Genomic DNA, 24,115 nt, shown 5'->3' on the forward strand with positions numbered 1-24,115 from the left:
GCAGCTCTCTGAAGCCTTGCCTTTTGAAATGTGTGCAGTGCCTGGGCTTTGAAATCCTGTTTTTTATTTGTTCTGTAAATGCTGACGACCCAGGGGTGCCGGCAGTGTTGATAACTGGAGTGGGAGAGCCTCTCGTCTCAAAGATATTTAGTGTGATGGATAAACCTCGATGCTATTTCAACGTCACACAGCTAGCACTGTGAATATTTTGCCTGGTGTACGATGTGGCAGTGTGACTGGATTTCATAGCAGTTTAATCTGCTCCAGTTCTTCCTACACGCTTTGTTAGGCATGCTTGTGTTCCAATTATAGAAGCAGCTGGAGCGCTTCAAACTTCCTGCTCCCGTTTGCTGTCAGTGTTTTTGCTTTATTGGTGGCATCTCTGGTCTTCAGTGACTCGTTTCCTCAAGTCATAGGATGAAAATGCAGGGAAATGACAGCATGCTCTCCGAAATAATAATATCCACAATCCAGCAGTCAGACAAGCAGCGCAAACTGTTTGATTGTCACCTGGAGCGCTATCTGCACTACATTTGGGGTCTCTTTAGAAAAATGTTCGACTTGTTTCATTCGCTGTAGTTTTACTGAATAGTAGAATAACACTGTTTATTTTCATTTTTGTTCTCTCTTTCCTTATTCAGGCCCCCCCCTTTTTTTTCACCAATAATACAAAAAAGAAAAATTGAAATAAAGACAAACTGAAAGCTCAACCCACATCCACTTGTCCCGCAGCCCGGAGCGATCTCAGTCAGCTGCCCAATGAAGCGACACAAGAAGCAGTGACCGTGCACGAGCCATCCAGCCACCTAGCCTGCCTGCGAGGCTCCCCGATCTGAAGCCAGTGCCTCCCTCATCCCGCCGCCTGCTGGACGAGACGCGAGGGAGGAGGAGCGGGGCAGACACAGAGAGGGGGTCCCATGGCAGGCACTGGGACAGTCCCAGCGCCCGGCCGCTCCTCCTGGCCTGGTTCTGCTGGTGCTCGGTGGGATCCCGGTGAAGCCTCTGAGGGGGACGAGGAGTTCCAGAGCCTGATGGATGAGAATGGGATCATCGGGCTGGAGGACATGACTGAGGGCTACCTGCAGGAGCTGGAAGGGGCAGGGGAGCTCTCGGAAGCGGGGACCCCTGACCCGGAGGAGGGTGCCCCCAGAGTGTTCCCCAGCTCTGGGTTCGAGCAGCAGCAGGATTCCTTGGAGGACCTGAGCTCTGATTTCAACGAGCTGCTGGACTCCGATCCACTCCAGCTCTTCAGCTCTCCAGACAGTGAGTACTCCTGCCTTGCTTTAAAACACAAATACAGCGAGCTCATCCCGGGCAGAGCCTGAAGAAAAGAGCTAGGCAGAGTGAGCTGAGGGACTTTCATTGGTTTAGCTCGGAGCAAGCAACATCTAGGGGTGAGGGGCTTGTGTGGTGAGCACATGGAATGGGGTACCTCGCCACATTGCTGATGCTGAATCTTGCTTTTAACCCAGATTCTGTGATGTGCTAAACCTGATGCTGCCATCTACTGAGAGCCCAGGGGGGGTAATTATAATGCACACAGTCGTGTGCAGTGGTCCCCGAATGACTACGTGCTTGCCTGTTCCTCTAAGGGACTTGCCTGCCCCTGTACCCTGCTGACTTGTGCATTAGACTGATCTGTCTGGGGATGTGAAGGACTGCATTGAGACTGGCTGAAGCCCATTCAAAATTGCATGACCTGCGGTTTGATAGAAGTGACTTCTTTTTGCCGGGGCAGATTGAGCAACATGCAAAAAAAATAAATAAACAGGAACTGGGAAATATTTTGTAGAGATGTATTTTTGGGAAGTGAAAGTTCTGTCAAGATGATTTTCTCTCACTTGCAGCTGCACTGGCACTCATTTCCTTATGAAGCTGTGTCTGCTACAATCCCTGCTTCTGGTATTCCATGTGAAGCAACTGCAGGTTCAGGGGAAGGGCGTGCTGTTGCAGTGGGGAGCATTGTTCCACTGTCCTGCAGTGTTCTACACACGAGGTGTCTGTGCGCGTGTGTGTGCGTGCGTGCGCGCGTGCGTGTGTGTGTGTGTGTGTGTGTGTGCGTGTGCGTGAGTCTGCACGGTGGTAATGAATTAGGCTGCAACTGTAATGGCTTTGAAACCAAATTAGTTTAAATCAAAAATGCAAATGTTTTTAATATTATGCCTTCTTGTTTATGAAACAGATGAGCTGCATGGGGAGAGACAAGATGACTTGCATGATGAGGACGAGGATGATGAGGATGACTTGGATGAAGATCTCTCTGTTAGTCAGGGAGAGCCCCGGCAGCTCCAGCAGCACCAGCACTGGCTTCCAGAGAGGGACAAACAGCTGGACATGACTGAGGACGAGCGCGAGGCAGTCGTCTCAGAGGGAGGACAGAGCGAAGGGGACAGGGACAGCGAGAGCGAAAGGGAGGAGTACCCGGACCTGCCTTACGACGGGCGTCTGGACCTCACTGCGGCCAGACAGGAGACAAGTCTGGAAGACTTCGAGGACTACAGCGAGGCAGCACACGGCTCCACAGGATTCGACGAGGACTTCCTTCTCAGCGAGGTCGAAGGGAACAGCCCGGCCCGTTTGCAGGGCGAGCTGGGGAACAGACGAGAGACTTCCGGAGAGACTTTCTCCAGAGCTCAGGAGGACTTGCCGTCCATCCTGAGGATACAGAGACAGGAGATGCCGACCACGCCTCCCAAGATGGGCTTGAGCCAGACCCTTCTGAGCCGCATCTCCACGGAGGACCTGGCGAACGGCCCCGATATTGAGGCTGAGACTATCCCGGAGACCTCGTTCAGCGACAGCGTGGAGGATTCGCTGGGGAACGCCGCGAGAGGTGACGGAGGCAGGAAAGCGTCGCCCAGAGGGAGTCTGGAATCGGGGTCCGAGATCGAGAGACCGAGGGAGAGCCCGCTGTTCCGGGAGGAATTGCCAGCAGATCCAGAATGGGAAGCTAACATCCAGAAGTCCCCGCCTGCCCCGTCTTCATCTTCCACACCTCATACGCAGAGGAAAGCTCATTCCCCGCCCGCCAAACCATCCGTGGTCTCCCGGCAACCCCGTTCCGTGAGCCCCGTGAGAGCTCGGAGACCCCAGAGGGACGGCTCGCCCAAACCCCTGAGCGGCCGGTCCAGCGTAGCAGCGGAAAACCTCAGGTCTGTGTCTGTCTTAATGACCTTCCTGAAACTCTTAGAAATACCAATGCAAACTATATTTGGCTCACCAGAGAAATGGAATCTGTTAGGTTAAAACCTTCAAAGGGGTGACTGATTCTAGCTGAGCTCTCTTTATATAAACAATGCCTTCCCTAAGTAATAACCCTGCTAAATAGAATTCTACGAGGGCTAAAACATTTTTGGAGGGGTTGATATTCTGTACATAAGGCAGGTAATGCTGCTGTGAAAATGTCTATGTCAAAGTGTGTTGTCCTGTCCTCTCCTGCACTCTGATCCTGCGCTGTGTTGCAGGTACGGCCAAGGCCAGCTCAATTTCCCGCTGCCTGACTTCTCGAAAGTAGAGCCGAGGGTGCGCTTCCCCAAAGCTGAGGAGAGCGGCTACAAGCCCCCCAAGGGCCGCGTGGCTCCGCGGAAGAGCTTTGCAGCGGCCGAGCCCCCCCTGGTGTTCAAATCCCCCGCGGAGATCGTGATGGAGGTGTTACTGAGCAGCCCCCAGGGTCCTGCGCCCCCTCGCCGGCCCCACAGTCCCGATGCCAAGGTACCTGAAGAGTTCAAGAGCCCGCAGCAAGCCACCGAGCTGGTCCACCAGCTGCAGGTAAGCGAGAGCAGTCTGCAGAGGCATGCGTGCGTTTCACACAGCGCTGTGCTTTACTATCTGGGAGGGTCACTAGACTGGCATCTGCAGCACAAACGGCACAGTTTACTGAACTCGTATTCCCAGAGATTGTGTTCGGTGAAGCCAGTCGTTGTTCTTGAAGTGTCTGGGGAACGGAAATGAACACGCACAGAAGCCGTGTCGTTTATGTTCTCATTGAATTGATCAGGGACCGAGAATGGAGCAGCCTGGTTAATTAAGCTCACAGTTAAACCCGGAATAGATCACACTGCTATTGAATTGGGAGTCTTAGTTCCATTTCAGAGCACCTCCTCCTAACCTCTTCCTTGGCTGTTCTGTTCACAGGAGGACTACAACAAACTGCTGACCAAATACGCAGAGGCCGAGAACACCATCGACCGCATGAGACTCGGGGCGAAGGTAGGGAGGCTGAGGCTGAGGCGGGGGCGGGAGGGGGCGTTCTCGTCCTGTGTTTTTCTTCTTGCTGCATCCCTTCTGCTTCGGCTACAGCTAGACCTGGGGAGGTGTGTGTGTGTGTGTGTGTGTGTGTGTGTGTGTGTGTGTGTGTGTGTGTGTGTGTGTGTGTGTGTGCATACTCTTGCTCCAGTGTGTCTCTGAGTGTGTCACTGGAAAGAGCCCGTGATGCAGAACACTTTAATTAGCCCGTTTGCATTTGCACCAGTGCCTTTCCCTGTAATCTGTGTAGCGCCATCTTCCAAACACGAAATCCTCCTTGCGTTAATCTGCTTACACTAAGCAGCTCCCCGCAGTAAAGCACTTGGAGCTTCTGCCAAACAAACAAACCTCTGAGGGCTCACAGGATGCGGAGCGCCAGCTGTATTGTCAGGTCGAGGATATTTGTATTTATATTCATTATGTAACCAGGAGGAACCCTTTGAGATACAATGCTCTTTACCATGGGAGTGAGACAGAAACACAAAGCAGCTCTCTCATAACCCTGCCCCTGCCCCTATCTGTTAACATGCCTTATCTAAATGAGGCAGCATCAGAAATACGGGCTACAACAAAGCATCTCTCTGCCTGTGAGCGCAGGCACTTAGAAACGTGGCTGTCGCAGGCTGCAGTGAAACGATCTCATGTAGGTGTGTGCTGACACTGATAAGATCTGACGTGAAGACAGAGGGCGACGGTGAGCGTTGAACACAGAGGGACTGAGGGCTGGACTCACAGCAGCTCTAAGCACTGTAGACAAAAGGATGACAACCCCGGTGTCTTTGCAGGCATTGTGAAGCATGAGATTTTTTTTTGAGCATGGGGCCAGGGGTGGCCTTTCTGCTGCAGTCACAAGTATGATCAGAATATTTTAGAAAGCCAGGCTGGGTAATGATTAACCCGGTGACTGGCAGTGTGTTTGCTCTCCCTGCTGATTGCTACAGCACTGTGATCAGACATGTCAGGCATGCAGTGACCTGCCAGTACTGTGCAAGCCACCACCCCCACAGCAACCCTGCCATTCCCAACCCCTGGGGCTGTGCAGAGTCACAGACCTGAGCTGCCAGCCCCTTCCCTCGGCCTCCTGCTGCTGCCTCCAGCACGGGCTTGCAAGGGGATGTACCCCCAGATCCCTGCATTGCTGTTTTTAAGTGCTGAACTATGCATCTGTTAGTACAGGGATGGAACTGAGACTCCCATCGCACAGCAGTTTGATCCATTCCCGGGTTTAGTATGAGTTTAACAGGAGGTACCTGAGCTTGTTGCTTGTACACTGTGCCTGCTGTGCAATAGGAGATTGTTCCCATCGCTGGTTAGTGCTTGTAGCTTTCTGTGGGGTGTGAGGAGGAGATGTCCGGGTCTTGTGTCGAGGATATCGGGGTTTGGAAATCTCTTCCTCTGATGTTTTGTTTTCGCCTCGCTCTCTGTCTCCAGGTGAGCCTGTACGCTGACCCCCCGAAGCCCAGTCACAGTGTCCACATGGGGGCGCTGCACCAGGGTTCGAAGGTCCTGACCCTGACCATCCCGCAGCTGCAGAAGGCTCAGCTGAGCCAGCCCCCCGACCCAGCCCTGCTGAACTCGGGTACGAGTCAGAAACAAGAGGGTGTGCAGACCGTGTTTAATAAGTCACACTGTGGTTACCAGGGGGGGGTTGTGTAAAGAATGTGTTTTCTGTTTGTGTCTCCAGCGTCTTCTGTTCAGTCAGGCAGTGTTCCTGAGGACTGCACGCCGACACGGAGCCTGGAGCCTGGAGTGGGACAGCGGCTGACTGAGGCTCTGGCCAAGCAGGCTGGGAAGTTTAGTCTGCAGGTCAGTGTCCTGGATGTTCTCTTCATTCAGAGAAGGGCTTGCGTTGGTCGCGATTTGCTTTTGACTCCGGGCTCCACCCACCCCAGAAATATAATCCTGGGTCAGTGATCCATTCTAGTCCGGGACTTTGCTCCTAAATTAGTTTAGTAATTACTGACCTTAGCTAACTAATTTAGGACCTGTTTAAAAAAAACAAACTCATAGTGCAATGCATCTTGAGGGCTAAGCTGGGAACCTCTGTCCCAGGTGCTTTTTATATATTGTTTCTCTATCAGGTGGATTCTTTTGAAGATCTCATTCGGGCTGGAAATCTGAACCCCTACGATCAGCTAAAGGTAAGAGGATTGAAGCAGCCGAGTTTACAGCACAAACAGAACCCCAGGAGCGAGTATAAGGCAGGGAAACCAGCTTTTGATCACAATTGACCGGTGCCCCCCACCTTCCCCTATCCCCTCACCCCAGGGTTTCGCCAGCCTGCGACAGGCACAGGAGGCTCTGGAGAGGGGGTACCTGCAGGCCAGAGAGGAGCACCGGAGACTGCAGCAGCAAGGAGCCGAGCCGGGAGACTTCGACCCAAACAGGTCAGCCCTCGGGGTCTTCTCGGGGGCCTGGGATGACAAGACCGCCCGGAGCTCAAAGAGCTCTGCTCGGTACAGCAGTAGATTATCTTGTGTCTCTTCTTGCCGTGCTGTGGTGTTGTCTGCAGTAAAATCCCTCAATCCTGACGCTCCAGGAGTGTGCATTGCCTGGCTAGCGGGCATGTACAGTGTGGAACACAGAAAGCAGTGCAGGAGCGCCCTCTGCTGCTCGCTTCTATATCGCAGTCACCTGCAAGGAAATACTGTATTGCTGCAGTGCAACGTTTTTGAGTGTTTGCACAACAGCTTCCAAATGAATATCGCTGTGGCTTGTGAGCACTGTGGCTGGTTTTAATTGTGAAGATGACAGTAGGAACCTCCCTGTCCTCTCAGTGTAGTTAACCCAGTCTGTCTGTATGTCTCCAGGGAGGTGGAAGGGGAGATCTTCCGCCTAGGAATGCGTCTGGAGGACTTGAAGGACCGGATTGACCAGACCATGCAAAGCCAGCCGTCTCCCGCTTTGCTCTCCCCTGAACCCCTTCAAATGGACCTGTCCACTGCCTCGCACCCCCAGACCCGGCTCCACACCCCCGCCGCACGCACGCGGCGCCCCGAGGTATAGGACCACAGTCCCCTCTGCTCAATCCAGGAGAGGGAGAGGGGGCTGTTCATGAAAGTGAAAGACAATGCATGTGGAAGGTGGTGCTTTAAAACAGGCCACCTGATGGGCCAGCCCAGTATATAACTTCAGGGGGTCAGAAGATTTGAGTCGGCTTTTACTAGAGGGCTGATTCTCAAAGCCTTCTGCTGAAGAGTAAAGTGTGCAGCAGACTTGTCGTGCCGCGTTGTGAAGGGGCTCCTCTCTGTCTCTGTGTCTAGAGCGCGCTGGTGAAAGCTTCTCCTGGCACAGTGTGTGTGGAGGTGAGTTCAGTGAGTGGAGACAGTGCAGGGGAGGAGGAAGATGAAGGGGAGGTCCTGCCCCACGCCCTGCCCGAGCCACTGAGACACAAACACTGTGAGGTCGAGGGGGAGTTCAGCAACCTGCTACAGCGGTGAGTCCCCAGCCCACCGCGCCTCTCTCCAACGGAGCTGTCTGTCACTGACACGGTACTGACAAACCCTGTGTCCCTCCCAGCACCTTCCCAGAACTTAGAGGATCGTTTACATTGTAAAGCGGGGTTCGTATTTAAGATCTTGAACGTAGATTAAGACATTCTGCCCGATAGCTGTTAGCGCTCATCACCTGCCTGTGTTTGTTTATCGACACTGGCTGTGAATTTATCAGCCCTCATTTGCACTGTCTGAGGCAGCGTGCGTCACTTCCACACTGCAGAGTATTTCTGGAAAGGCTCATTAGCGCCTGCAAGCCTCTGTGAAGTCAGCAGCGGCACAAGAGCTGAAAAGAGGAAGGAAGTCTGATTGAGCTAGTCTTTGAAATGCTGAAATAAACTTCAGAAATGTGCTTAAAAACAGCTTTTTCTTGTGTGCAGTTACAGGTTAGCCCTCTGTTGCTGGTGCCCAGTCCTCTTAAGAGCTGTTGTTGTCTCTCTCTCTCTCTCTCTCTCGCTGCTCCTCCAGCTATCACAGCTTCAGGGGACTGTCAGAGCTGATGGAGCCAGGCCTGGGTTCCGAGCTCACTGCCTCTCCCCAGGAAGGATCCCCCTCCCAGGGGGCTGAATGGACTGAGCCAGCAGGGAGGTCTCCTAAAGGGGACGAGAGCAGGACTGCGCCACTGCCGTGAGTATAGGCACTGTGGGGGAGTGTTTGTAGCATGAGTAGTCTTTGTAGCCTGTTTCAGAACCTGTACTTATTGTTGTTGTTATTATTATTCTTATTATTCTTCTTCTTATTATTATTAGTCAGCCAATGGAATCCAAAGCAGCCCTGTTGGGTCAGCCCCGGGACCACTCTGTGGACCAATCAGAGCCCCAACAGGAGGAGTCTCTCCTCCAGGACTCTTCATTGCCAGGGAGACAGGCGATGAGCAGCAGGGGCGGTGTTTCGAAGGGGGGCGGGGACGGGTCTCGGCGCAGCAGTGTGACCAGCGTGGGAGAGAGTGGCGCTACACAGTACAGGCCCTGGAAAGTGCTGCGCCACAACAAGACAGCGCCCCCACAGGTGAGAGCAGGAACTGTCTTTCTCACCTCCTGAGGGACTAAGGCATTGTTCTGCATTGAAATGCTAATTAAAATACCAGGAGATTAAAACAGAGCCTGATAATTAAGACCTCAGCTGTTTATGTACTGGCTCACTGATTGCTGATTTATGTGAAATAAACCTGGAGTTTTCCCTTAACTTTTTAGTCGTCTGCTTTTCCTCTTCGGGGTTCAAACACCTCGTCTAAATCAGAGAAGGATACCCATGGAGAATTTAAGAGTCCCTTTATTTCCTGAATGTGTTGTCTTCATGGTTACACACAGAGCTCAAAATCTGAACGACCACTTGCTGGACTCTTTGTGCATAACAATAGATTTAAAATGCATGCGAAATACTGTGATTCAGTGGTATGCGATCCAAGTCCGCTCTGTCTAGTACGGGGCTCAGAGCTCACAAACACAAGCACTGTTAATCCTTATCAACAAGCAGTGTACAAGCTGTCTTTTCCTTCCTTCCTGTGTTGTGCGTCTGCCCAGCACTTCAGCCTGTCTTTGTTTTGCAGGAGCGCATCGTTTCCCCGGAGACAGACAGCGGGTTTGTGGGCTCGGAGAGCAGCCGCTTCACTCCTGCAGTGCACAGCCCTGAACACCAGAGGGCGAGGTAGGAAGCTCAGGGAAACTGACTTCAGGAGAAGGGCTTTTAGGATCAGTGAGTTCTCTTAAGAGTGTGCGCAGGAAGGAGTGAATACCGTCCAGAGCGCTGCCTGTGAACTCAGCTGGTACCCTTTGTAACAACGGTAAGCTGATTTTGGTTTAAATCTCGTCTCTCGTTCTCAGACGGCCCTTCACGGGACGAGACAGAGTGTTGAAGGCGCTCCCCCGTCCCGTCCAGCAGCCCCCCCTCTCTGCCCCGCGCCGCCGCACTGACACGGCTGGGGGGTCTGGATCAGCCCCCAAAACGGGCCCCCTAACCCGAGCACGGAGGCACAGCATGAGCCAGCCTGGGCCGTCCCGGAGCAGCGCCCCACAGCACTGGAGCGAGAGCGTGAGCAGCGAGTTCGAACCCGACGCCTACGCCAGTGAGTGCCAAGACAGAGCGCAGCTGAATTCCCATTCAGAATGGAATCAGAAGGGTGGCCGGGGAGAGCATGCTTCCCCTTCGTTGTCTGATTGTGTGATCTCTGTGTGTGTGTGTGTGTGTGTGTGCAGCTCGCAGCGAGTCTGAGGGAGAAGGTCAGAGTGTGGGGAGGACGTACCTGAGACCGGCCAGAAAACTACAGTATGAGCAGCTGCCCTCCCCCTCCTCCACGCCCTCTCCACTGAGGATCCACACGCAACGAGGACCCCAGACCGCACACACGCTGCCCGCGCGACAGTGAGTGCCACCACTTGTCTGTCTGTGTGCCTCTGTCAGTACTGAGGCTCTGAAGCGTAGGAGAGTTAGTTGTGTTGATGATTCAGTTGTGGGTCCATGCCTCTCGCTCATGTTCAGAATTCAGCGTATATGTAATCGGTGTATCACACACATACACTCTCTCACATGTAGTTTTTTGGGTTCAGAGACAAATGCTTCATCTTATCAGCGCGTTGAGAAGGTCAAGTAAGTGCAGTTGCAATTTCTTTAGAATGGTGGTCTGTACAGTATTGATTTCATGTTAGGTGAATTTTGTTGACTTCCCAGCATTGTGCTTTCTGCAGTGAGAGCTGCATTATGCATCTCTGTGTGTATGTGGATGGATGTATGCATGCTCTGTGTGTGTGTGTGTGTGTGTGTGTGTGTATATATATTATATAAAGGTGTGGATGGGTGCACAGGGTCCCAGAAGAAAGCACTGTTGAAGCGTCTGTCAAAGCTGTCAGATTCAGGGAGTCTAGTTTGCGGAGAGCACCTCGCTTGGCTGCTGTAGACTCTGCTGGGATACCCACCCCTTGCTGTGGAGGAGGGTTAGTAAAGCTGTTACTAACTGTTCATTGCTGCTGTTCCCTGCGGCAGCAAGGCGATCCAGGCCCTGCAGGGCGAGGTCTCCCGCCTCCGACACCTGCTGGAGGAGAGCCTGCACCGGCCTCACACGCCCCCCTTCAGCACAGCACCCCCTGCAAGCGGGAGGCTGCCAGTGCAGGACGAGGAGGAGGAGCCCAGGCACAGATCAGCACCCCTGAGGTGAGTGTGAGGGAGCAGAGTCACCAGAATGAGGAATCGGAGACAGCACACTGAAGGCAGTGGCAGAAACGTTTCACTACTTGTTGGATCGGTCACTAATGTACCTCTTTTGTTACATGTGTATAATTAGTTATTGATTGTAAATGGCCATAACAAATAATATATAAAGGTCTCGACAGATTGCTAATTGTCAGCCCCCTGTCAGTTTGAACAGGTCTTTCTTTCTTTCTGCAGATTCTCGCAGGTTTGTCAGGATGAGTTTGAGGAGCCAAAGAGCCCAGCCCAGCGGGCGAGATCCACGTCAATCCCTCAACTCAGACCGGAGCTGCAGATCAGTGAGTCACCAGCCAGGCAACACCTTCAACATACCAGATCCGGGAAACACTGGCGAGGACAGCAGCATGCTAACACTGCATAAACAAAAACGGCGCAATACATAAGCAGCCGGGTCGGCAGAACTCCTGTACCTCGGTCCATGAGTTTCTGTTTTGAGGATTATCCCTGGGCCAGCCCTGGCTTGCTCTAAAGCTCCAGCTGCTCTCTGTTCCCACACCCTGCCTGTATTGATTCAGATTGTTTTTAATCCAGTCTGTGTTTTTCCTCCAGGCAGCGATTCCGATAACTCCCAGCGTGATCCCCGAACCCAGTCCTCCAAGCCTGTCCCAGGGTTCTCTGCTTCGAACGACGAACGGAAGCACCCCAGGACTGGAACACAGGAAGCTGTGACATTCAGGGGCCCGTACACAGGTAGGACTGTGATCCGTACTGTACACGCCCTCACACACGCACCCACGCACACTCGCCCACACGCACACCTCCAGGGGGCTCTGCTCAGGTAGGGTGGAGAGTAAAGACAGAAGCTCGGTCTTCTCACATTGCATCCTGACTGATTGAAGCACCCTCGGTGCTCTGAGTTGTTTGGACTCACTGTAGTCGGGTGTGAATCCGGTGTTCTTGTGAATGAATAATAAACGCAGCTCTGTGATTCTCCTTCCCAGGGCAGCAGTACAGTGTGCTGTACCCTGGCAGCTCTGATCACAACGCGCTGGGGAACCTGACTGCACCCTGCCCCGACTGCAATGGGACCAGCGTGCCCAGCGCGCCCAGCCAGGGTGAGTCTGCTCACTGCGCCTCATTGTTCGCAAGAGCTGGGATTTGAACAGTAGCGTTATATTTAATGTCAGGGCAGGGATATAGTGGAGGTCACATTTCAGAGTGATATCAGGTGAAGCGTTTGTCCGATTGTCATTAAACTTGGTTAGGACATTCTTCAGTACCCTGAGGATCTGAATGTGATGATGACCACTCCCTGGTGTTGAGGATCATGCTGAGGATCTGAATGTGGTGATGACCACTCCCTGGTGTTTGAGGATCTGAATGTGGTGATGACCACTCCCTGGTGTTGAGGATCATGCTGAGGATCTGAATGTGGTGATGACCACTCCCTGGTGTTGAGGATCATGCTGAGGATCTGAATGTGGTGATGACCACTCCCTGGTGTTTGAGGATCATGCTGAGGATCTGAATGTGGTGATGACCACTCCCTGGTGTTGAGGATCATGCTGAGGATCTGAATGTGGTGATGACCACTCCCTGGTGTTGAGGATCATGCTGAGGATCTGAATGTGGTGATGACCACGCCCTGGTGTTTGAGGATCATGCTGAGGATCTGAATGTGGTGATGACCACTCCCTGGTGTTGAGGATCATGCTGAGGATCTGAATGTGGTGATGACCACTCCCTGGTGTTGAGGATCTGAATGTGGTGATGACCACTCCCTGGTGTTTCATGAGGATCATGCTGAGGATCTGAATGTGGTGATGACCACTCCCTGGTGTTTGAGGATCATGCTGAGGATCTGAATGTGGTGATGACCACTCCCTGGTGTTTGAGGATCATGCTGAGGATCTGAATGTGATGATGACCACTCCCTGGTGTTTGAGGATCATGCTGAGGATCTGAATGTGGTGATGACCACTCCCTGGTGTTTGAGGATCATGCTGAGGATCTGAATGTGGTGATGACCACTCCCTGGTGTTGAGGATCATGCTGAGGATCTGAATGTGGTGATGACCACTCCCTGGTGTTTGAGGATCATGCTGAGGATCTGAATGTGGTGATGACCACTCCCTGGTGTTTGAGGATCATGCTGAGGATCTGAATGTGATGATGACCACTCCCTGGTGTTGAGGATCATGCTGAGGATCTGAATGTGGTGATGACCACTCCCTGGTGTTTGAGGATCATGCTGAGGATCTGAATGTGGTGATGACCACTCCCTGGTGTTGAGGATCATGCTGAGGATCTGAATGTGGTGATGACCACTGAGGATCTGAATGTGGTGATGACCACTCCCTGGTGTTTGAGGATCATGCTGAGGATCTGAATGTGGTGATGACCACTCCCTGGTGTTTGAGGATCATGCTGAGGATCTGAATGTGGTGATGACCACTCCCTGGTGTTGAGGATCATGCTGAGGATCTGAATGTGGTGATGACCACTCCCTGGTGTTGAGGATCATGCTGAGGATCTGAATGTGGTGATGACCACGCCCTGGTGTTTGAGGATCATGCTGAGGATCTGAATGTGGTGATGACCACTCCCTGGTGTTTGAGGATCATGCTGAGGATCTGAATGTGGTGATGACCACGCCCTGGTGTTGAGGATCATGCTGAGGATCTGAATGTGGTGATGACCACTCCCTGGTGTTGAGTATCATGCTGTCCAGTTTGCAGTGAAAGTAGATTTTTTATTTTTTTTTTACCTTGTTCCTCAGGCAACAGCAGTGTGAGAGCTCCCAGCGCCCATCCCAAACACAGCTGCCCCCCTCGGTGCCCACTGTGCAGGGGGTCCGGGGTCCACAGCCCCCAAGGGAACACGGACCAGCGGGCACCAGGTCTGTGCTGTTTCCACGGGACAGTTCAACTCTTACTTGTTCTTGAGAGCCAAGTCATTCTGACTTACTTAGTTTTTTATTCTGCAGGTGTTTCAGCCAAAAGAGAGGCTGGTTCCTCCCTCCGAGAAGGTCAGCGAATGGGAGCGCCCCACAAGGAGCGAGGGGGCGTGTACCTGCCGTTCCATGCCCCCCCTGTCTTCAGCTACGTGCCTCCAGTTCAGTTCGTGCCTTACTCCCCCGCCCACCTGTAAGTACCTCCCCGCGCTGGTCTGTATGCTACAGAAAGACCCAACACATCACCCCTAACGCTCAGTCAGCAGGTAGCAATGTAAGGAAGTATAGGTAGTAAACTCAATGTGTTCTAGTTTTACCTTGGAATTCATGCAACTATCTTTCTTCCCATCTGTCTACCTTAGACTTTTAATATATTAAATCCCATGTCCCGCCTGTCCCCACACAGGTATTTCTCCACCCCTGCTTCCAAGGCCCCGCCCCCTTCCCCAGAGTCCCGCCTCTACTTGTCGATGGGCGTCGGCCTGCTTGAGCTGCGACCCGAGCCGGGGGTCAAGGGTCGGCATCGGCGGTCACTCACGCTGGACAGCGCAGAGGTGGACGCTCTCAGCCGCTCCCTGAGCCGAGCCGTGGAGGCGGCGCAAAGCATGAGGATGAGCACCGGCCGCATGGCTCGCTCGCTGACCACTGAGCTGAGCCGGAGCTCCGCGCTGCGCCAGTCCTCCCTGTACTGAGGAGGGGGCGAGAGGGGCGCAGCTGGATTTCCAGGGCGGCTCGTGAACGAAGCAACAGAAAAATTACCTCAGGTACTAAGGTTCTTCAGATCGGGTGCTCCACAGCAGTGCTGACAGTCAGGTGAGGATCATTGGCGCAGATCGGGCTGATTTTACAGTTCAGAGTGAAACAAGTGAAGAAGCATTGTGAGGATCGCTGCTTTAATTAGACCCTGCGCAGAACAGCGATCCACGCAAACCCAAGCAGCTGTTTCTTCACCTGTTTCACTGTGAATGGTGAATTAGCGCAGTCAACCCCAAGCTCCCTGATCTGTGGAGAGCTGGATCTGAATAATCAAGTGACCGGATCGTGCAGCTCTCTCAGGTACTCAGGAATGGAGCAGGCTGTATTCACGAAGCACTGCTGTTGTCTTGTGAATACAGCCTGATCATCTTTACTTCTATATTCTTAAATGTAATAAGCACTGCACTGTACGTCTGTATGCAGTGTGTGTGCAGACTAACTCTAGAGTTGAAGCTAACTGACAGCCTCTTGTGGGTGTGGAGACTGTAAGGTATGAGATCACTTGGGGTGTCATTCAGTATGCTGGGCTTAATCTCGGTACGAAGGGAGCGTGCTCCTCGGCTTCTTACCAATCCCACCGTATTTTTAATGTATAGTGTAATGTTTTAGGGTGGAAAAGCTCATGCAGTAATGTTGCAGAGTCTGTGTAGGCTGGGAGGTAATGGCAGGGGAGCAGAACGCCGGCACGGCTTGACGTTAGCAAGATCTGCCGCTGCTGGTACTTGCAGTTCCAGCGTTCAGACCAAATCATTTCAACAGGACCAAATAGGACTTCATTAATAAGGACCAATAGGAAAAAACGGATCACCTGTCCTGGTTAATCACAAGAAGCCTGCCGGGAGTTTTTATCAGCGGTGAGATTTTCATGTTTTTAATTGGTTTTATTTTATATATCAATATATGTATATTTTTGCAGTGTGTTTAATTGTAATAAGTTCTTTCTGTGGGTTTTGTGTGCAGTGTTTTATGTGTGTAAATGTAGACGTTCCATATTTGAATGATTTTTCATAGCAGTAGCACATCCACCACACTTGCAAGGTGCAGCTGCAATGTGATTATTACAGATTTGTATTTTTGCTCATTTTAGAAATTGTTAACAGGATATTTTTCTACTGAATGGAAGCAATAAGTAAGACTTGATTTTAGTTTTTTTTGTATCGATGCAGGGCCCACTGGCCCCTTTTTTTTTTTTACCTTTTGTAAAAACAAAAGCATAAAATCTAAATACATGTTTTGTACAGCTTACATTTTTGTAGAAAGTTGCATCAGATTGTTGTCATCACTGGGGAGGTGAGGGGGACCTCATTTTGAAAGGAAATTGCCTTTTGGTGTAGTGAACCATTTAATTTGAATGTAGTTATTGGTATCTTCAGCAGCCTAGTTGCAGTACAGTAACACGCTATGTTAGGGTGTCGACAGGGAGAGACCCCTACTGGCCAACCAAGAGCACTGCATCAACATCCCAGGGTGCTTTGCAGGTCTCCCATCCAAGTTCTAACCATGCAAGCCTTTGCTTAGCTTCAGTCAGTTGGTTTGGGTCTCCAGCATCACATTACAGGTAATAACTGCTGCAGTGCTCCCTGGTTATTTCATAATGCACGCATTGGCTTCTTTCAGGGTGAGGACATCCACAGTAAACAGGACCTGAGCGCTACTCCGCTGCTGTAGAAAGGCCTGTCGCTGACTCACTGTTTTCAATGCTTCCCTCCTTTCCATGTGCAGGACAAACAGTGAGGCAGCACTGTGCCTGCAACTCCTCAATACATCAACCCTAAAGAAACGGGAATGAATTCGTTGTGAATCACCTAATCAATGAAGTGATGGCAAAAAAGGTGTTGATCAGCTTTTCAGTCCACTTTGTATGGAAGTGAATTTATTAGACAGCTTTAGTACATAGGTACATGTATAGTACAGCTGCTTGTGCTTCACCACTTTGCAGACGTGTAATCCAAGCATGAGAAACGGGATCAAGACAGACACACTTTGATTTCTTTTTTTTTGCTCTGATAAATAACTTTGATATGAATCAATGACACAGTGGTTGCTATACAACAGCAAAAAAAAAAAAAAAAAAAAAAAAATGGAAAAGGAAAGGAAAAAAAACCACACGTCTAAGCATCGCAGAGGGAAAAAAAACACTCTGTGCGTTTACAGCCTTTGTCAAAACAGATAAAAGAAATCAGGAATTTCCAAAGCCTTTAACTAATGGAAGATGTTCCGGTACACAAACAAACAAACAAACAAACAAACAAAAAGAACAGATTTTCATTAAACCACTCCAGCTTGCTAAACACGTCACTGACACAGCGGGGAGGAACATACAGGTCCTAGCAAAAGGAAAGCTACACTACTTCACAGTCATATTATCACTAGGGAGACTTAACATCAGCGAATAGCATACACACGACACAGTTCAGTGCATGAACAGTAAACTTCAACACTAACCATAGCAATAGGACTTCATTTTACTAAATACAATACTGAATTACAATACCGGTTGGCCCTTTTATTTGAAAAGTTTGCAAGCAATCAACTCTTTGACACTACACGTTTAATATATGGACTCCGTTGTTTTGTTTTTTTTAAATATATATATATTTATACAGGAGAAGTTCTTCTGTTTGTTAATCGATGGAGGAATCCGGCACAAAGCCGAGCTCGTGAAAGCGTTTTCAGCGGAAGTTCTTTGCGAAGCCCAGCCTACATGAGGATCCGTCTGCAGAAACATGCTTCCAGACAAAGTGTCTCCTCGTGTCTGCGTTTACCGGAGCACACCTGGGTTCTGCTTTGAGAAACGTTTTGCTTTTGGCCAATCAGGAGAGACTAGGACTCATCGATCATGTGACTATGCAAAAAAAAAAGTTTCCCGATTCTTAAGTTTCCTGACAGTTTTTGTTTCCTTGGGTATGCTTGGCTTTACACTTCCTTCTCTGGAAAACCTGGATACAGAAGCGTCGTCTGCTTGGTGGTGCAGACCCTGGTTTCATTCGCTACACAAAATAAAACTGGACTGACAAACGATCAGCGACCGCAGCAACATCTCCATCACACAGAGACTGAGCGCCAGAGCCCGCCTCTCATGTTTCCACTAACAAAATAAAAAACCTAAAATAAACAGGAACGACTGGGTTTAGAACTTGAGCTCCAAAGATAAATAAATAAATAAATAAAGTAAAATTAATGACGACGTCTCAGTTTTGAAAGAGTCTGTGGTCTGCTCAGAGCTACACAACTTCGCGTAACAGTTGAAAGCGAACAATATTTTTTTGCAGGTCATGAATCTCCAGTTTGGTTCGGGGCTAACCGAAGTCTAACGCATCGTATTCTGTGTTCTGGGCTGCCATTAGCATCGCGGCCTTCTGGCTGGCTCCGGTCATAACTGATTCCTCCACCGATCATCACAAACAACAGAAAGTGTACACTATCGAGCAAGACAGAGAGACCAGGCAGCTCTCTTGCAGCTTCTAGCAGGCCTCGTAGAGCACGCAATGTTACATTTGGTAATTACAGCATGAATTGGCCATAAAATGTTTGATTTCTTAAACTCAATTGCATCAACAAAGAAACAAACAAAGCAGGAACCCAGCAGCTTACGAGCAACGTTGTTTTTCTTGCTTTTTGTTTCAATATTTTAAACGTTTTGTAATTTTTTTAAATGCTGTATCATGCTGTTTCAGCACGATGCAAACAGGTCATGATGTCACCACGATGTCAGCAGACAGCAGGTCTTCTGATTGGTTGGTGTTGGTGGGTTCTAGAACGGGTGTGAAGGAGGACGGGAGAGGGAGGATAGGGGAGTTATCTGCTGGAAGAAAGGGGAATGGCAAGGAGCAGAAGAGAAGAGCGTCTTGATGTTTGTTTTTAGCTGGCTGGCTGCTCCTCGTCTGGTTTATTCATTCTCTTCAGAGCTTCGAGTAACTTCGTGGGAGTGAAGACATGGGTGGAGCCTGCAGAGGATGGGACCAATCAGAGGAGAGCGTTAGAGGACTCCAGGAACGGAAGGCTGCGGAAATGCATTTCCAGCTTTTAAAAGAAACTTGAGTAAAAAACAAAATGAAACATAAAAATATCTTAACAAGGCGCTGACGTCCTGCAAATCTGCCCTGTCTGGTTATGTACATTTTCTTGCTGTTGTTTTCACGCGGCCAGGTTATACCTGACTTTACCGTCACTAACAAGGTTCAGGACCAGCAGTAAATCTGGAAGCACTTTGAGTCGTGCAGAGAGAACTCCACTGATAGGCCAGACTGCAGCCTAGGCTCTAGCCTCGTCTTCACTCCACTGCCAGGATATATTTAGACTCTGAGCCACAGAGCTGCTGTTTAGTTTTCAGTCTAAGCTACACCACACTGTAAAAACATCACAGACTGTCACAGGTTTGTTGTGAAGAGACTGCAATAGATCCTGTTTGCATCCGTCCCTGGACCAGATAAACACATTAAAAAATATAAAAATATATAGAAACATATATCCAACTGCGAGCTTACAGTGAATTAATACACAGGTTCTTCTACCAGTCATTTGAAACACTGGAAATGTCTTGTTTTATGGTTTACATTGAAGGTTGGAGGGGGGTGGAACAAATCTGTAAAACAACTGATACAAAAATGCCTTTACATTAAAGAATGCGGCGGCTATTCGAACAGAGAATAACACAGCTCAGGGCAGAGCTGAAGACTTCCTATCGCTAAATATCTTTTATAGGGCGAATAAAACACAGCAAAAGAAAAAAAAAGAAAAGCACACAATGATCAATAAGGAACCCAGTATTTGTATAATAAATACATTTAAAAAGAAGCTGAAAACACATTTCCTAAACAATAGTATTCTCTGATTTGTTTTTTAATTCTGCTTTTCTCCATTTAAAAGATGCTGTTTTGTGTGAGATATCATTCCAGTCACAAAGCTGCAGGTTTCTCTGCGTTCCTGAGTCTGTTCAACTGATTACCCTTCAGCGAGCGAATCGCCAGCGCCCTTCACAACCCACACCACATGACAGAGCTGGGACTGCTCCATGCAGTGCGATTGACAAGAATCGCTACCTCGCCCTCGTCTCATTCTTCATCCCAATGTACTAGCACAACCACAACCTTTCCGTAACACTCTGTGAATTGCATTTATCAACAAACAAACTCAATGCAACCTTAATAATATCAACCTGTGTTTGAAGCGTTTGGGTCACACTTTTTTGTCATTCTAATATGGATAAAGGAGGGGATAGTGTCTGCTTGCCTACCTGCTATACAGAAGGACACACAAGGCAGCTGATGCACTTTCCTTGCACTGTTGCACTACTGTCATGTCATCGTAGATACACATTGTCTTAATCCTACACTGCTGTCTCACATTACTGTGGTAAACTACACTGTAACCTTGCATTGCCCTGTAACACCTGTAAGTCGCCTTGGATAAAGGCTTCTATCAAATAAACTAATAAGAATAAGTTTGTAGAGCTGCTGTGAAAAAGGGTTTGCAGGACACCATCCACCACAGGGCTATTCTGCAGTTACCCTGCGTGCAGGATACTGTCTTCAGGGGACAGCAGAACTGGGGCTCGCTGTCTTTAAATCTCTATTGAAATATGACCCGGTTCACTAATTATTCTTATTACAATCATGCTTTAGTAAAGCCTCTCGGACCACAGCATTGTGCAAGGCGCTGTATATCTTGCCAGTACTGTCTGCCTGGGTATATGGAGAACATGTAAGCTATTGAAGACAGATCACATTGTGGAAAGGGTTATTTTTAGACACACAACACTGAAAGAACAAGCAAAGTGACTAAAACAGATAAACCCACAATACATTGGGTGCCTCTTACGTGTGTGCATGCATATATAAATGTATAGTGGAGTTTACATGCTGTACAGTCACTTTTCTTACAGAAACTGTGCTTTAAAAGCAGGAGAAATCTGCAGCTTTAGCCTCTGTGAGCGGAAATGCTAGACAGGACAAATAGATTCCCAATAGGTGCTTAACGAAACGGACCTGTGGCTGCCTGGACGCTCTGTTCAGTATGGCAGTATGAGCAACAGACTCCACACTGAACATGGGAACAGGGCCACTGGCAAAAGAAAAGAGAAGGATAGTGCTTTAGCAGAGCCACTGCTCACACCTGCCATACTCGAGGAAGAGAGGAACCCTGAAGGATAACGGGAGGGGACCGGGTACAAAATCACCTTCGTTAATGAATCTCTGAGCAAACCAGGGTTCAAGGTTTCCAGCAACAGCTAGAAACCCATCCTAGCTATTACGCACTTAAAAAATTAAAAAATCAAACTAAGATTCAGTGGCAAACGCTTTGAGTAGAAACCATGGTCTTTTGCTTCGTAGGTGGATTCATGCTGCATTGAAAGAAGCTGTTGAGCTGAATATATTGCTGAAAACCGCAACGCTAAAGTTTGCTTTAAAACAGCAGGTGTGTGCCAATGGTCAGTGGTCTGGTTAGTGGTGTTTTTAAGGTTTGGTTGTTGTGAACTATGTGTGTTGAGAAGGTTTTTTTATAAATCTACATCAGGCATGTGTGGTCTGAGGGGGTGTGGTATGAGGGGGTGTGGTCTCAAGGGGTGTGGTCTCAAGTGTGGTGTGGTCTGAGGGGGTGGGGTCTCAGGGAGTGTGGTCTCGAGGGGTGTGGTCTCAATGGGTGTGGTCTCAAGGGGTGTGGTCTCAATGGGTGTGGTCTCAATGGGTGTGGTCTCAGGGAGTGTGGTCTCAATGGGTGTGGTCTCAATGTGGTCTCAATGTGGTGGTGGTCTCAAGGGGTGTGGTCTCAATGGGTGTGGTCTCAAGGTGTGGTCTCAAGGGGTGTGGTCTCAATGGGTGTGGTCTCAGGGAGTGTGGTCTCAGGGGGTGTGGTCTCAGGAGGGGTGTGGTCTCAAGGGGTGTGGTTTTAAGCCTGTTATCCTTTTTTGTATTCCAACAGTATTTCAGAGGAACAAGCCAGAGGTGTCTTTTGCTAAAGCATATCAAGAGAATATCTGAACATTCTCAACCTTCAGACTGCAGAGAATTCAAAAAAAAAAAAAAAAAAAAAAAAGAAGGGGGGGGGGGGGGGGGGGGGGGGGGGGGTTGGATTCAAACGTTTTTTTGTTTGTGGATAAAAACAGAACGCATGTTTGCAGAGCCGCTGGCCTTCCATCACATCAGGTACAAACAGATAAAAACTCGAGCTGATAAACAGAACAGAACGAAAGAGTAAACTTTAGCGAATTTCAACCAGGTGACAATGTCAAAAAATCCTAACCTTTTAAACCTTTTTTTTTTTTTTTAAGACTACTGCTGAACAGTTTTGATCCACATTGTTCCACCATGAAAACGTTTTAATAATAATCACAAAAATGAGATCGATTAATTCTAAATCCTTAGCAGCCCAAAGATCAAAAAGATGCAAGCAAATGAGGTGGTGGTGGAAGAGACAGTGGAGAGACAATCACAAAACAAACAATCACAAAACAACAACACCATGAATACTACTGCTACTACTACTACTAATAAGAATAATAATAAAAGAATGATAAAAATGAATCTCCGAATAGAGAGAATTACAGGAGAGTGGTGTAGTGTTAGAATATGATAAAGAAAGCTCTTCTCGGATCAATGCAGAAGAGTTTCTTTGTGAAGCTGCTTTTACTTTTTCATTGTGCCCCTCACTCCTCTTTGGGAGCCTGATCCTCAAATGAGACCTTTGAGGACTCTCTGAAGTCCGGGTGCTGCAGGTCCATTAGAAATTTGGTGGGGGTGAGCGTGTGGGTAGAACCTGCAGAGGAACAGAGGCCGTCTGACGTTTATTTGATTCCGCATGCCAAATTTACCGCATTGCGCCCAGGGCTTGCCAAACCTGGTACCAGAGCACCATTCCAGCAGCCTCGCACTCAACCTGTACCAACCTGCCCCCTCGGTAAGATACAGCACAGTATAACTGACACCTTGCTCAGGAGAATGCAATAGTGGGTATCCAGCAGGGTTTGCACTAGTATAGTTTATGTATATATATATATTTCTTATTTAACAAGGCATTCATTTAATAAATATATATTTGGTTGACTGATACTGGCCCCCTTTTAAAACATTTAAACATAAATAAGGATTTTTTTAAAAACAAATCTTGTTGTGCCTCCTCAGTTTGACTAGTCAGTCATTACTTATTTTACCAGACAAACAAACAAACAGATGCCACATTTATACAGTTATGCCTTATTTAGGGCCAGATTGGAATTGAACCCTGTACTGGAATTCAGCCATTGCTTTCAGATTTGGTCAGCCTTGATGCCCACACTGTTATTATTCATATAATCCTACTTCAGAGAAGGAAAATCAACTTCAATAAAACTGAAATATGAGGTTCCCTTATTTTCCAGAAAGCTGTGATGTAATACTCTGAAGACACTGAGCACAGAAACTCAAACCGTTAGGCTGACAGAGACGACAGGCCGGCTGCAGCCTGCAGGCTCAAGTATAGCAAGGCCTGTAAACAGATGAGGAGCCAGCAGACAGGGAAAGGGCTCAACAGACACACCAGCACACTTACGAGGAGACTTTTGCAGCTGCAATTCAAGCACAGCAGTTTAAACAGGCAACAAGCAAACAAACACTGAAAATAAATGATCTACATACATTTATACTCTACAGACACACAACGATGTATATTAAACATTTTTACATAAAACATGCAAGTTAATAGCTGTTATTTTAATAACTTTGTGCTTTCTAGAACAGATGATAGCTACAATTAAATAAATAAATAATGCATTACATATTTTGCTGCAGGTGTTATGATGCAGATTCAGAAGGCAGGCACAGTAGAGTGGGAGAGAGCAAGCACACACTGGTCAGCTGGTCAGCAGCACACAGGGGTCAAGTGCCCCGTTTCCAAGCAAGTGTTAATGTTAACAACTTTATATTTTGATAGTTTGCCCCGTACAGCCTCCATGCATTTTAGCGTTTGATTCCCTGTCCTGTTACCCCCCAACCCCCACCCCCCAAATATCAAATAATAAAAGTCCTATTAAAAACCTGGGGGAACCTGATCAAGGCTCTGAGATGCAGTGCACCTTCATGCTGTGCTTTAGTTGTTTTTAGTGTTGCATTACTTGAGATCCTGTACTAAACAAATCTCAAGGGAAAACATCTGTACGCCCCCGTCACCCGAGTCATTCAGAGCGACCATCCACTGAGGACTGAATTAGATTCATGCCTGATATTTAAACATCCACTAGCTCTGATACTCTTATAGGCTCTACGTGTCACAAGCCACTGTTCAGATCTAAATAGCGCATCATTGTTTGCATGACTGAGTGTGTCCGAGTTTTTGTTACAATAAAAAAAAATAAAAAAATTGTAACACTGGCTAGCGGCAAGATTGCTCTGTTATCCAACCATTTAAACAGATCCTCCCACTTCTTCCTAAAAAGCACCACAGCTAAACCCTGTGTACAGGCGGGCTGGGCGTGTTGATTTCCCGCTGTGACCAGCTGACCCGTCAGCCCCAGACCCTGCTAGTTCAGATGCCCCTCCCCCTCGCAGGT

The 24,115-nt window shown here is 48.9% G+C and overlaps 1 protein-coding gene and 1 long non-coding RNA gene across 3 annotated transcripts; one reads left to right on the plus strand and one right to left on the minus strand.

The window, feature by feature from the left end:
• The first annotated feature begins 456 nt into the window (after positions 1–456).
• On the plus strand, positions 457–16,845 carry akna (AT-hook transcription factor). Of its 2 annotated transcripts, XM_041242583.1 has the most exons (22): positions 459–1,263; positions 2,183–3,152; positions 3,465–3,768; positions 4,135–4,209; positions 5,677–5,824; positions 5,930–6,051; positions 6,327–6,386; positions 6,514–6,632; positions 7,056–7,245; positions 7,509–7,681; positions 8,208–8,366; positions 8,489–8,747; positions 9,289–9,386; positions 9,563–9,804; positions 9,935–10,100; positions 10,719–10,886; positions 11,121–11,221; positions 11,493–11,633; positions 11,885–11,998; positions 13,663–13,782; positions 13,870–14,029; positions 14,243–16,845. In XM_041242583.1, exons 1-22 carry the CDS (start codon positions 918–920, stop codon positions 14,526–14,528), a joined length of 4,521 nt encoding a protein of 1,506 aa, XP_041098517.1. In that variant the 5' UTR covers positions 459–917; the 3' UTR covers positions 14,529–16,845. The 2 variants fall into 2 exon arrangements, with proteins under 2 accessions (XP_041098518.1, XP_041098517.1); XM_041242584.1 differs by lacking the exon at positions 11,885–11,998 and having other exon boundaries at positions 457–1,263.
• On the minus strand, positions 16,449–24,109 carry LOC121309592. The gene is made up of 2 exons (XR_005948648.1): positions 22,222–24,109; positions 16,449–18,539 (listed from the first exon to the last, which is right to left on the minus strand). It is a non-coding gene; the product is annotated as an uncharacterized LOC121309592 (long non-coding RNA).
• Between the last annotated feature and the right edge of the window lie 6 nt (positions 24,110–24,115).

Source organism: Polyodon spathula, unplaced genomic scaffold (assembly GCF_017654505.1).
Source record: "Polyodon spathula isolate WHYD16114869_AA unplaced genomic scaffold, ASM1765450v1 scaffolds_1408, whole genome shotgun sequence".
NCBI classification, from domain to species: Eukaryota; Metazoa; Chordata; class Actinopteri; order Acipenseriformes; family Polyodontidae; genus Polyodon; species Polyodon spathula.

Excerpts from the sequence above, each read along its gene's own strand:
- akna (XM_041242583.1), top strand. The coding sequence starts at position 918 with ATGGCAGGCACTGGGACAGTCCCAGCGCCCGGCCGCTCCTCCTGGCCT. Across the intron at positions 6,633-7,055 it reads GGAGACTTCGACCCAAACAG|GGAGGTGGAAGGGGAGATCT; the intron begins GTCAGCCCTCGG and ends GTATGTCTCCAG. Across the intron at positions 7,682-8,207 it reads TTCAGCAACCTGCTACAGCG|CTATCACAGCTTCAGGGGAC; the intron begins GTGAGTCCCCAG and ends CTGCTCCTCCAG.